General features: G+C 46.8%; 1 protein-coding gene across 10 annotated transcripts in view; it reads left to right on the top strand.

The window, feature by feature from the left end:
- Gtf2i (general transcription factor IIi) overlaps positions 1–13733 on the top strand; it is a 96927-nt gene that overhangs the window by 12566 nt on the left and 70628 nt on the right. For all 10 annotated transcript variants that reach the window (XM_052753913.1, XM_052753922.1, XM_052753921.1 and 7 more), the window contains one exon: positions 12894–12997. In XM_052753913.1, the coding sequence (XP_052609873.1) occupies positions 12899–12997 (99 nt within the window). In that variant the 5' untranslated portion in view covers positions 12894–12898. Of the gene's footprint in view, positions 1–12893; positions 12998–13733 lie in introns of those variants that run through there.

Below are 13733 nucleotides of genomic sequence, written 5' to 3'. Positions count from 1 at the left end.
GTGGATCTCTGAGTTAGTCTGGTCTACGGAGTAAGTTCTAGGGCAGCCAGGGTACACAGAGAAATCCTGTCTTGAAAAAGAGAAGGGGGAGGGGATATGTACAACAAAGAATATTTAAGGCACTAGTCATTCTTACTGAAAACAACTGAGAATGCTCTGAAATTATAAAATCTTAAAAAAAAAAAACAAACCCAAGAGGGCTGGAGAGATGTCTCTTTGTCTGTTCTTGCAGAGAAACAAGGTTCAATTCCTATTATCCACATGGTGGTTCAATCATCCGTAACTCCAGTTCTAGGGGATCTGATGTCCTCTTCTGACTTCTGTGGGCACCAGGCATGTATGTGGTGCACATAAATACATACAGGCAAAACACTCATACACATAATAAAAATGTAAAAAAATTTTTTAAAAAAGCCTAAGACATGTTCCCACAGAGAGGCATTTGGAGAGAAGAGGAGGAGGGGCGCAGCTTGGCAGAGTGCACTTATGCCATTCTCCACACAAGACACACATTCAAGGGGACTAGAGTTCCAGTAATAGAAATGGGAGCTACCACGCCCTGTTTGGAAAGAAAGCACGTTGGGGTAAGAAGTTGAGAAATCAGCACAGGCATCGAACTCGTTGGTCAGACAGGAGGACGCTTCAGGTGAGATACAGATGGGCACGGGTGATGAGGACCCTTGTTTGTGGGTGGTCCAGAGACAGCTGTGGTGATTCCGGGAGGAAGCGGCTTCATTCTGACTTCAGATTATAAACAGCTTTACAAAATTAAGGTATCAGCACATGACGAGAAAATTAAATAAAGGAATATGTAAGTATAGGAAATAAGAGCAAGAACCACGAGAAATAACAGACAACTGCCAAGACTGGAGGTCTTTTAGTTACTGGAGACTTGTGAAAACTCTTTGAGGTCTGAACAAATAGAAGACATTTTTAGGGGTAGGAAGACCATCAATGTGACAAAGAAATAAGTGAAATGGAGGGTAAGTTAGAAGAAGTGTAGTTCAGCACCGAGGGAAGAATGAGCAATGGTAAGATGGTGAGAGACTCGGGATGAAGGTATTCACTATGTCCAGTGGAGCTGAGCTGCCCTGGCTGGCCTCTGCCCCCCCCCCCCCCCCGAGGGTGCGGTTAAAGGTGTGCGCCACGACGCCCGGCTCAGGCTGAGGCTTCACGGGAGATGGAGAATGGCAGGTCTGAAGAGGTGGGAGCTGAGTTTCCCCCAGCCAGACACTGTAGCCCATTGTTAGCCCTGTGAGTAACAAACATGGAGTGAGGAGAAATCTGCCCTAGACAGGTGGGGACGCCGTAGAGAGCGAAGACAAACCGTCTTAGAGATAAGCGGAGGTTACGTGCACGGGGATTATCTTGGGAGGACGCTGTCGATGACTTTTCAGAGACAGCAGTGGAGGACAAAATACGATGACTACGAAAGAGACGAAAGGGCTTGAGTGTGCAGAATGGAAACAGCCGTTAGGTGGAGTTTCCATTGCAGTGAAATGCCCCACCAGAAGAAAGAATTTTTAGTAGACAGAACCGGAGTTTGTCACTGGAAGGCAGTTCTGAAGGATTGATGTCAGGCAGAGGGACTATCTGAGACGCAGGAATAAGCAAAGAATATCACAAGTAAGTGATTGTTTTAAATAGGTATAAATTGTTTCAAACAAAGTAATTCTGCATTAAAAAACTCAATTGTATGGGCTGGAGAGATGGCTCAGTGGTTAAGAGTACTGGTTCCTGTTCTAGAGGACCCAAGTTAGATTTCCAGCACCCACATGGGAGCTCACAACCGACTATAACTACAGTTCCAGGGGATCTGACACTGTCTTCTGGTTACCACAGGTACCAGGCATACCATGGTGTGCATACATACAGGTAAAACACTCACAAATAAATAAAAAACACTCAGAATTAGACCAGCAAGATGGCTCAGCAGGTAAAGGCACTTACCACCAAGCTTGGTAATTTGAGTTGGATCCCTGGGATCCATGTGGTGGAAGGAGAGACCAGATTCCTACTGTCTGTCCTCTAACTCAAGATATATCCATGGTGGCACATCCTTACCCCTACCTACACTAAACAAATGAACTTAAAAACAAAACCCAGAACCAAATACCGAAGGTGTTAACATCACCATAACAATTTCCAGAATCAAAAGAAGAACAAGGGTTGGAATGATTGGCAATTTATACAAATAGTATAGCCAGCACCAGGCATTGGACATCATTGACTTCACGATGGGCACAGGGTATAAAGTGAAGATGCTTTACAAAGGAACTTAGCTCTCCTAAATGTTGGTAAGTCTGATGGAGTTAGTATGTTTAAACATTTCTGGCATCTGTAGCATGAATCTTAAAAGTTCTTATTAATAAAATCAAACCCAGGCAGGTATTGGGGTGAACGCTGGAAAATCAGAGAACCAGAACAAGCCACAGCTAACCTCACCTGGCCAACTTCTCAGCTGGTCTTGTTTCCTCAGACTGGAAGCTTCTGTGTCCTCATCCTAATGGCTCTCAGCTGAACTGTGCTACTCAAAACCCAAAAGCTTAACCAGCCAAATGCTTCTAGTTTCTGGTCTTCACGCCTTATATACCTTTCTGCTTTCTACCACCACTCCCTGGGATTAAAAGCTCGCTTTCTGGGATTAAAGGCGTGTGTCACCATGCCTGGCCGTTTCCAATGTGGCCTTGAACTCACAGAGATCCAGAGGGATTTCTACCTCTGGAGTGCTAGGATTAGAGGTGTGAGTGCCACCATTTTCTAGCCTTTGTATCTAGTGGCTGTTCTGTCTCTGACCCCAGATAAGTTTATTAGGGTGCTAAGTTTATTAGGGTGCACAATATTTTGGGGAACACAATACCACCACAGGTATCGATGATCATATGTCAGCTACAAAGACGTTTGTTTGTTTCAGTACTGAGAATTTTTAAAATGTTGAAATAGGGGCCGGAGATGTTGCTCAGTGGTTAAGAGGGCTGGTTGCTCTTGTAGAGAACCTTATTGGGTGGTTCATGCCTGCCAGTAACTCCATCTTCAGGGGCGACTCTTCAGGCACCCCAACAGGTACAGATACATACACAATGTGTGCACACACATACACACTCTCTCTAAATAGAATCTTTAAAATACATTGAGATCAAAAGGTCACGGTACTTTTACTGAGCTGCTGAGAACTCCACGGCATTATCTGTTAGACTGCTGTGCAGGTAGGTAGGTACTTACAGCTCTTTGAGAATGTGGAGACCCACTAACCCCTGGGACAAGGGCAGCACCCTGCGGTAGCTCCCAGTTCCATCCCCAGCTCTTTAGGCTCTTGTCTGCTGACACATGACTTGGAGCTGTGTTTGTGGTCTCTTCTCAGACATCCTGGCTGTCTCCTTTTTCTGTAGGTGTTCGGTGCCACTAACCTGTGGAGAACACGGTCTCTGAGACGAGAGACTTGCTTACTGCCTGAGGGTCCTTGCTGTTCAACCCTTGCCTAACTCATTCTGTTACCCCCAGGGTGCCTCTGGGGCTGAGAATGGAGATGAGTGTGTTCCATATAGCTTGGTCTCTTAGTCCTCCGAGGGGACTTTGTGTGATGATGAAAACACTCGGTGTCTAGGTGCCGGTGGCTCATCTGCCCTTGAGATGTGGCTAGTGGTCCTGAGGAAGGAACTGAACCTTTAATTTGCTTCCATCTTATCCTCACTATGACTAACTGCGTGTGGCTGCAGACTTTTCTGCTGTGGATGGTGGATATCTTCTCCCCACACCCACCTCCTCAGGAGTGTGGGAGATGCACACACCCTGGGGAGCCAGACCCTCGTGTCACCTCCAGGAAGGGTCTGCTGTGCCTGTGCGTTCTCACATCAGTTCCCCTTTTCCCTTTTCTAATGGTACTGGGGCTAGTGAAAGCTCAGAGTTGGTGACCAGCACCTTTGTTTATAGAAGACCCAGCCGGGCACAGTCCTGGGCTCTGCAGTTTCTGGGAAATGTGAGAAGGGACAGTCACCAGGTGAGGGGCTCTGTCAGTGGCCCTCACAGGAAGACTGCTCAGGAAATTGCCTCTTGGCAACAGAGATGGGGCCAGTGAGGTACTAGAGCCCCTGACAAAAGTCTTCCCTGCCCTCAAGCCCAGCTGGACTCCTGCCTCCACAGTCAACAGCACTCTCCCTTCAAGGAGTCCGTCACCCCCTCCTGAGTAGCTCCAATAAAGGAGAAGTTAGCAGCAGGTGGTGGGTGGCACCTGTGGGCTGTTGATGGGGGTGGCATTTGTCTGGATTAGACAAAAAATAAATGCGATCTTTATTTGAGAATTTCATACTTGCTTGCCCTCACATAGAATATATTTTGATCATGTCTCCCTTCTCTTGTTGAGACAGGGTCTCACTCTGTAGCCCTGGCTGGCCTGGATCTCACTCATAGGGATCTGCCTGCCTTTGCCTCCCCAGTGCTGGGATTAAAGGCTCTCCGGTGTCTTAAAGCACATCAAGGTGACTTTAGGGCAGGTTTATGGCAAGCAAGTCTGGAGGCCAGCAGTAGATAAAACATCATCCTAGTTTTTTGTTCTGATTCCAGTTAGGGCCACATGGCTTGGACAGAGCCCTGCATGTGTAAAATGAGAACATCTTCTGTATTTATTTAATTATTCATTTATTTATTCCTTGCTGGGAAGTTTAAAAAGTGAGCTTTAGAAGAAATATGAGCTTTCAGAAATAATGACAGGATATTTTAAGTGAATCTCTGTGATGATGGAAAAAACGATTATTTTGACACCTCTCTCTGTATTCCATATTTATACAGGTTTATCAAAGAGAAAAGAATGCAACACAGGCATTCCTGTGTGCTGTTTTCTGGCTTGTGGCTCCATCTCCTGACTCTGTCTCCAGTCGTCATGGAGGCCTTGTTTTTTGAGACAGTATAATAGTTTAGCAGAGGAAGGTGACCTTGGTGGGTTGGAGCCAAGGGGCACCACAGAGTCACACCATGCAACAGACCTCACGTGGGAGGTTTATTGGGGGGAGGTGCAGAGGTGGCCACTGAGGGAGAGCAAAAGGAGAGAGAGAGAGAGAGAGAGAGAGAGAGAGAGAGAGAGAGAGAGAGAGAGTGTGTGGGAATTTTGTTAGAGTCCAGCTCTGACCTGTTGAAGGATTCTTGAGGGGAGGAGAGAGAAATGAGGAAGGATTTGATAGAAATCTAGGCGGAGACAACAAGAAAGAGACACAGGATAGCTTCGGGAGGGCCCTGGGTCAATACCGAGTTGTCTTGAGGTTTATTCCAAAAGGGTTTTTATACAATGCCAAGGGGCAAGGCAAAAGACCTCCCTCTTTCAAGATCAAAGCACAATGTACAGCCAAGTGTAGACCCTTCAAAATACCTGGTAACCACGCCCATAGTCAAATCATACCTTTATGCAGCCCTGATGGGTGAAGCAAGCTCAGACCTTCTGACCTTGAATAAGGTCTTACTAGGAAGCCTCAGGGGGCCTCCACAGAGGGAAGGGTTTGCCTTTTATAAGGGGATATAGCGCATGTACATAGGGAGCGTGCTCTTCTTGGTGGCTGCAGTAGCTACAGTGTCCCATCTTTGACTGCTGCTGATTAGGTCCCCGAGAGCAGGCCAGTATAAATGCCTGGATGCTAATATTCCTCCCTCTTGTTTATTATAAAAAGGTGAGGAAGTAGGAAGGGATAGCTGGTGAAGTGGGAATGGGGGCATCATACTCTGTAGACTGCTTCCTGCTTTCTGGGGGTGTCAGCATCTTTGGGGGAACCTGAGAAAGCTGGGATGCTGGCCAAGTCCTGGGATAGCCGTGTGTTTCACTGCTGTCCGGTGCTAGGAAAGTGCAGGTCTAGTCGAAGCAGTCTGTAAGGTTGGACCACTTGGGGCTAGCCACTTTGAAGCAGTCCGGGATGCAGGTGTTGAGAGGACCTGGCAGAATGCTGGCAGAGCAGAAGATAAAGTTAAGTTTAGTAGGGGAATTTTTTTCTTAAGTCCTGGTTATTAAGGGAGGGGAGTCCCAAGACCAGGGGAAAGTAGGGGAGATCCCACCCTCAGAAATAGGAAGTAGGTCGGGAAACTTAGGCTGTTGATTGACAATACTTATCTGGAGTGCATCTGACAATGTATCTGACCTGTTTGAGATGGAGCCAAGTTGACTCCCTGGAGCTCACAAGAATTTTTTGAGTTTACAAAAAGATGGTTTAGACACATCAGCATTCCCACTGTTTGTAACCTGTACTGAAATCCACATTGTAGAGAAGGCAGTCTACTCATGCCTTTGAGTCATAGGGGACCCAAAAATGATTCTGGTTCAAAGCATTAATATTCTTTTCTCTATCCAGAAGACTGAGTGTATATAGATTAGACAGATGTTTTTAGCACAATGAGAAGCACTTTTAAGTCTATAGAAGACAACCAAAGGGAATTTAAAACCCTGAGCTTTTGGCTATGATAATAGTGGTACTCTGCTGGAGCTAGATTAGTAGCTTATCAGAGGTCCATCAGTTAATGTTAAGACTATGAACTTCTGGAGTGGTAATATACAGTAGAATAGCAAGGGAAAGAAATCTGAAACTTTTCATCTTTTATATACCTTAAATCACTTTCTTTTTATCACCACTTAAGCTTTTTCATCCTCAGACCTTTATAACTTGCATTTACACACCTTAAGTCACTTTCTTAGACCCTAAAACATCTTTCTAAGATCCTCACATCTTAAGCTTTTATATCTTCACATAAACTTTACACCTTAAAACACCTTCTTTGTATCTAATTGACCAGGAGATACAGGAGATTACTGAGAGAAGTCATTGTAAAGTGAGTTCCTTTAAATAACAGAATAGTAAGACGCTACATTGAAATCTGTTGTGTGAGTTTATCTCTTTTCTGAGTCTGGTAATGGGGTAAATTGTGTCTAGACCTAGTAGTAGCTCTAGCAGAGAGAGGCCCGAGACCCGAGATTACACAAAGAGAACCGAGAAGGCAGACAACTGAAGCCTTGGCTGCTGCTCTTAAACTGACAGAGCTTTCACTAGCCTGGTGGCCAAACACGGTCAGAGTTCTGAGAAGGATACATTTTACCTGAGTTAGCAGAAGTGCAGACCAAGCAGCTTCCAAACCTAATAAAAATGACACTTACTTACCTACCCCAAGGTCCGTCCTCCATGGCGGTTGGAGGAAGAGGTCTTAGCAGCTCCAGTCTTCAGCTGCCAGGCCCAGAAGGTCTGACAGACTTTTCTGTGGAGATGGAACTTGGGGGGACCAGCCTACCTTGGCTAGGCAAAGCGGGGCAATTGATTTCCCAGTGTCCTGTTTTCCACAGTCTGGACAGGGTCTTGGCAGCAGTTGAGGTGAAAGGCAGTTTTTTGCTTCGTGGCTGCATTGCCACATTTAAAGCAACCTCCAGGTGGAGGTTCTGGGCCCATCCATCTTGTTTGGAGGAGATGGGGTGCTGCATCTGGCATGTTTCTCTGTCACCAAAAGTTTTTTTTTTTTTAAATTAAACATTTAAATGCCATAATCTCCGATCTCTGAAGCATTTGAGGACTATCTGTGTAGTAGGTATATCTGCATAGACAAACTTTGCTTGTTTCTAGTTACTTATTTTAAGCTTAACTTTGAGAATATATATAGGGGACTAAGTAAGGCTTATCCCTGTAATTATATCAGTACTTAGCATGTCTACAATTAAAGAACTTAATCATTTATAAGATGACTGACTATTAACTTGTGTTCCTTAACAGTCTATAGTAAGTTAGTGCCTTTTATAAGACTAGGACTTGACATTCCATTCCTGTCAGAATAAATATCAAAATAAAACTTTTTAATCATAGATAATGGGCTCAGTAAAGAAACCAAAATAGCCATTCTGTGGGTAAAAATAGGAACAAGTTTGTTCCAAATTGCTAAGGCTGTCTCCCGAGAAGACAAGTAATAATGACGGAAAGATCCCCAAGGCCAAATGGGAACAGGGGAAAAGGGGCCTGTGAGCTGGGGTGGGGCCTGTGAGCAAGGACTGAGGGAGCCCAGAGGCCAGCACTGTCCTTGACAAGTCATGGGGGCCTCTGCCCAAATGCCCAGCTCTGGGAAGGGACCCTCTCCGGAGACCAGAAACTCCATTATAGAATATATATATCTTATTTATCAAATGTGTTGCCACTTACCTAAATTCTCTAGAAGCTTAGTGTTGAACACTTGGCAAAGGCATAAATACTTAGGTTTAAATCTCTAAGTCAGCTTTTGTTAATCTGAGTAGACCTTTTGTAACCTCAAATTTTTATCACCATACAGAGTATATTCTAAACCAGAGTTGAATCACATATACAGTATTTTGTAAAAATCTAACCTTATATTTCTATTATCATACTAAAGTCCATACCAACCCCAAATATTTGAGACTTGTTGCTTTTCTTCCTCTCATCTGCCTGCCTGTCTCAAGTCCCCACTGTTCTAGTGGACCTTAACTCCCCTCCCCTACCTCTCTCCCCAGACCCCGCCCCTCAGGAAGCCCCACAGCTCCTCCCCCAGAGATGCTCAGGACCACTCCCACAGGGTATTTCAACTGCACCCCAGAAAACAGACACGTGGTTTTTCGGTCTCTCTTCCCAGTCCCCTCTCTGGGGGGCTGGAAAATCATCCAGGAGCACTTTACCTGTTAAATTGGGGGTTTTTCTTAATTTGGTTGGATTTGGACTGATTGGGATTGCTGTGTCAGCGGAGAGGCTTATGGGGTACAGAAACTTCTCACCCACTCCACACAGCCTTTAACCCTTTCGCTCTTCACTCTCCCCCTCCCCCAATAAACCTCTTACACGAACTCTGTTGTGTGTGGCGTGTTTGCTCAGTGGCACAGCTTGGCAGGGCTGGCAGAAAGGTACCCACTTCATGCTTGTACCAGAGCTTGCAAACGAGGCCACAGAAGAGAAACGAGAGAAAAGACGCAGAGAGGGAATTAGAGACCGAGAGGTAAAGAGGCAAAAAGAGCAAGCTGTGCCTGGCGGGCAGTTTTGAAGGGCACACGTGTCGGGTAGCTCACGGTGGAAAGGTTACCTGGTAACAGGTGGTGACGTGACTGCTTTGGCAGCAGAGGCAGGCTGCTGTCCCCGAGGAAACTAACTTTCCTCTTTGAGAGTTCACTTAAGGAAAAGGGGTCATGCATCTTAGCCAGGCCATCCACCCCAGCTACCTCCCACAAAGGGGGAACTGTGGCCCGGTTAGGCTGGGTAGAGAGAGAGGGAGGGGGTCACACAGCGGAGCAGGAGTGCGTAACGGGGACTGAAGGCTGCTGGTGGAGTGAAGGTGGGGGCCAGATTGGGTCCGTTAGATCGGACTGAGGAGGAAGAGGAGACTGCAGGAACTGGAGGGGGAGGAGGAGTTGTACATTTGAGATCGGTAAGGTGGAGCTCATTAGCAGGGTCAAGAGCATTGGAGGGTTCCTCTGTTTCAGGCTTCATAGCTACTAGGAGCTGAGTGGAGGCACAGGAAGAACAGAGGGAAGGCTTGGGCATAGGGTACCTCCTTCTATCTATCGGATCGCTGGCAGAAGTTGCAAAGGTCCCGTTATAATATCGGGATCTTAGCGGTGTCTGTAAGCGGCCACTTGGACTGATATCTAAGGGGTACTGGGGCCAGATTTGACTGCAAAGGTGGATAAGTTTAGAAGCCCTTAAGTCAGGTGCTAGGTGTAGAGGTCTGAGGTTTTCCAAAAGGCATCCCATGGGTGGAGCTTGGAAGTATGGTGGAGGATGCAATTTCCACGAGTGAGGTAGAGGAAGAAAATCCAAAGCCTGAAAGTCCTGGTGTCTCAGGGATCCAGCGGGGATCGGATTGTGGGTACGACTGTTCAGTAAGTCGTCATGCAAGAACCAAGGACTCTGAACCCCAGTGAGACATGGTCACCTGTACCAGGGCTTACAGACGAGGCCAAAGGATGAGAAACTGCTCGAGGTTTTAAGCTCCACTCATGGGAGATGGCCAGAGATGAGTGAGTGTCGGGGAAAAGGGTCAACTGTAGCCTTAAAGACTGTGGTTGGAGGGTTGGGGATTTAGCTCAGTGGTAGAGCACTTGCCTAGCAAGCACAAGGCCCGGGGTTCGATCCTCAGCTAAAAAAAGACTGTGGTTGGAGGTTCCTCTGCCTCCAAGAATACGGGGTGTGTTGGGAGTGCTCAACAGACACTCCTGCGGATCGGATCCAGGGAAGTGTTTACGCCAACCCTTGGTACCAATGAAGTAGTTTAATGGAGGAAGGTGACCTTGGTGGGTTGGAGGCAAGGAGCACCACAGAGTCACCCCATGCAACAGAGCTCACATGGGAGGTTTATTGCGGGGAGGTGCGGAGGCAGAGCAGAGGGGAAGAGAGAGGGCTGGGAAGACCCTGCCTTTTATAAGGGGCTATGGTGCTTGCACATAAGGAGAGGGCTCGTCCTGACTGCTGCTGCTGAAGTGTCCTGCTAGGTCCCCAAGAGCAGGCCAGTGTAAATGCCTGAATGCATTTACAAACGTTGTTTGTAAATGTGAGGTGGGCCTGGAGGGGCTCTGGTTCTCAGTACAAAGCCTGCCTTCTAAGCAGGTATAAGTGAGTACTTGGTGGTACCGGAGTCTAGTGTCAAGGCAGGCACAGTCAGACCCCAGCCTGTCCTGGCAGGAGGCAGTCTCCCTCTGGGAGTGAGGGAGGATTCTCATGAGCTCTTCTGCAGAGCTCACAGCTCTGTGAGTGCCGCTCTAGAGCACTGGGCCCTTTCAGAGGCATCCGTTTGCAATGCAGTCACACACATAGGGAGGATTTTAGAACTTAGTATTTCAGTCATCCTTCCTGAAGTTCATCTTATGGTAAAAATGGTTGCTTAAAATAGAATCTATTTAAGTTGAAAGATAATGTTAACAGGCGTGTGATTTGCATACTATTTATAGAAAATCAATTTTAGAGTATTTGGTTTAATTTTACCTCAGATTGTCTTGTGTCTCCCCTACCGAATGCTAATGGAGTGTCTGTGTGGGGTCTTTGTTTTTGCTTCTAAATTAAGTTTGGCAAAATTGTATCATAAAAACTTCAGCCTTGGCTGTTCTCCAAGTGTTGAGGTTCCTGGCCATCACTATTCACATTGTGTGGGACCAACCTTCATAATGGCACCTGAGTACATTCCTTCCTGTCAGCCTCTCTCCTCTGCTCCCGCTTCCCACTGTTCTACTTCTGCCTCACGATTTGACTCTTCTGGGTCCCCTCGGGACTAGAACCGTTCATTGCACTTGGCCTTCTGCGTCTGACTTACTTCACTTGCAATGCTCTTGAGGTTCATCTGTGTTACAGCATGAATCATATCTTCGTTACTTTTCTCCTGCTGTGAAAAGCACCAAGGCAACTTATGAAAGACAGCATTTAATTTGGGGCCCACGGTTCTAGAGGGTTAGAGTCCATGACCACCATCGCAGGGAACATGGCGGCAGGCGGCAGGTACGGTGCTGCCGAGAATTCACATCTGATCTACAAGCATGAGGGAGAAATAGAGACAGAGCCAATGGGAGTGGCTTGGGCTTTTGAAAGCTCCAATGATGCCTCCTCCAACAAGGCACACCTCCTAATCCTTCTCAAACAGTTCCTTCCACTGGGGACCAAGTGTTCAAATGTATGAGCCTATGGGGGTCATTCTCATTCAAACCACAAGTCAGAACCTCCTTTTTTTTTTTTTTTTTTCAAGACAGGGTTTCTCTGTGTAGCTTTGCGCCTTTTCCTGGAACTCACTTGGTAGCCCAGGCTGGCCTCGAACTCACAGAGATCTGCCTGGCTCTGCCTCCCGAGTGCTGGGATTAAAGGCGTGCGCCACCACTGCCCGGCTTCTCTCTTTTTTTTTTTTTTTATGTTTTGTTTTGTTTTGTTTGTTGTTTTTGAGACAGGGTCATTAGCCCAGGCTGGCCCTGAATTTACTATATGTCCAAGGATGACATTGAACTACTGATCCTTTTGCCTCTGCTTCTTAGTGGTGAGACCGCAGCTGTACACAAGTACTGGGGACGGAACCCAGGCCCTTATGCATGCCAGGAAAGCACCTCAGCAACTGAGCCGCATCTGAGCTGCATTTCCAGCCCAACATCCTTCTTTTAAAGACTGAGTAATACTCTACATGCATAGCTCACATTTCATTTACTCACATACTGGTAGCTTTGGAGTGTTGCCACTGTTAGACTGTTAAGAATGTAAGAGTACAATCCCAAATGTGGAATGGCTGAATTATATAATTCCCCCCCAAGGTTTCTCTTTGTCGTCTTGGCCGTCCTGGAGCTTGCTCTGTGGACCAGGCTAGCCTTGAACTCACAGAGATCCGCCTGAGCGCTGGGATTAAAGGCGTGTATACCACCACTGTCCAGCAATTTCAAGGGTTCTAAGCCTTTTACATCTTTCCCTGTGGTTACTAGTTTATGACTTTTTGTTGTTTGAAATTTGGCTGAGCCTTCTTGCTGATACCGTAGTACCAAAAACCATCTCTGAAGTGAGTAATGCGCTGTGTTACAGAGTTCTGGGTGCTACCCAGTGCCCTGCATCCTGTTCCCTTCCTAGAGAGAAGCGGCTTCGCCCAGCCTTAGTACCGCCATCTGTTCCTCCTGTCAGTGCACACAGGGGAGAGAGAGGCAGAAGTTGGTTGCTTTCCTGGGAATTGGATCATGAAGTGTGGCTCTCTCCCTAGAGAGCATGTCACTGGGCCTGGGCATCATCTGGATTTAGTTGGGATGTGATGCTAAACTAGTGTTATGGAAATGACACACCATGGAAAGTTAAGCATGTATCTTAAAGGAAAAGAGTTTGGGTAAATATGAAGCTCTAAGTGCCGTGGGCTGTGATGGATCCCTGGGGATGCGTGGAGAATCGGTCATGGCGGGTTTCCCACATTCACTTTCCGGTGTTTTTCTTGGGCAGGAATCATGGCCCAAGTAGCGATGTCCACACTACCTGCTGAAGATGAGGAGTCCTCGGAGAGCAGAATGGTGGTGACGTTCCTCATGTCTGCCCTGGAGTCCATGGTGAGACACTGGTAGTTCATTGTTGGATAGGATTGGGCTTCTAGAGAAAATGCTCGTGTTCCTATGAAACATTAAATTAATTAATTATTTTTATTGCATTGCTGGGGATTAAACCGAGGGCATTGCCTGTGCTAGGCCAGCACTCTACTGCTCTGCAGCACGCTCCAGCACGCTCCAGCACCCTAGGCCTCTTTACTCCTTTTGAAGCCAGCTGACCCTGCACTTTTTGATCGTTTTGTCTCAGTTGCTCCAAAATGCTAGGATTATGGTAGGCAAGCACTCTACCAACTGAGCCACATCCTCCCACTCCAAGATTTGAGCTTTCAAGTCGTATTTTTTTTTTTTTTTTTTTTTTTTTTTTTTGGTTTTTCGAGACAGGGTTTCTCTGTGTAGCTTTGCGCCTTTCCTGGAACTCGCTTTGGAGACCAGGCTGGCCTCGAACTCACAGAGATCCGCCTGGCTCTGCCTCCCGAGTGCTGGGATTAAAGGCGTGCGCCCGGCTTCAAGTCGTATTTTATTGCTATGTTTTTGAACATTGTGTTGCTGGGACTCAAGCTAGGCGTGGCTCCAGCATTGTGCTATACCCCTACACATCCTCGGCCCTCAAATTCTTAAAAATACTTAATCTCAGATGGGCGGTGGTGGTGCACGTCTTTAATCCCAGCAGTCGGGAGGCAGAGGCAGGTGGATCTCTGAATTCGAGGCCAGCCTTGGTCTACAAAGCGAGATCCAGGAC

Source organism: Peromyscus californicus, unplaced genomic scaffold, assembly GCF_007827085.1.
Source record: "Peromyscus californicus insignis strain IS unplaced genomic scaffold, ASM782708v3 Scaffold_2__1_contigs__length_46816999, whole genome shotgun sequence".
Taxonomy (NCBI): domain Eukaryota; kingdom Metazoa; phylum Chordata; class Mammalia; order Rodentia; family Cricetidae; genus Peromyscus; species Peromyscus californicus.
The sequence above is the reverse complement of the archived record's forward strand: the minus strand, read 5'-3'. Positions and strand labels throughout refer to the sequence as shown.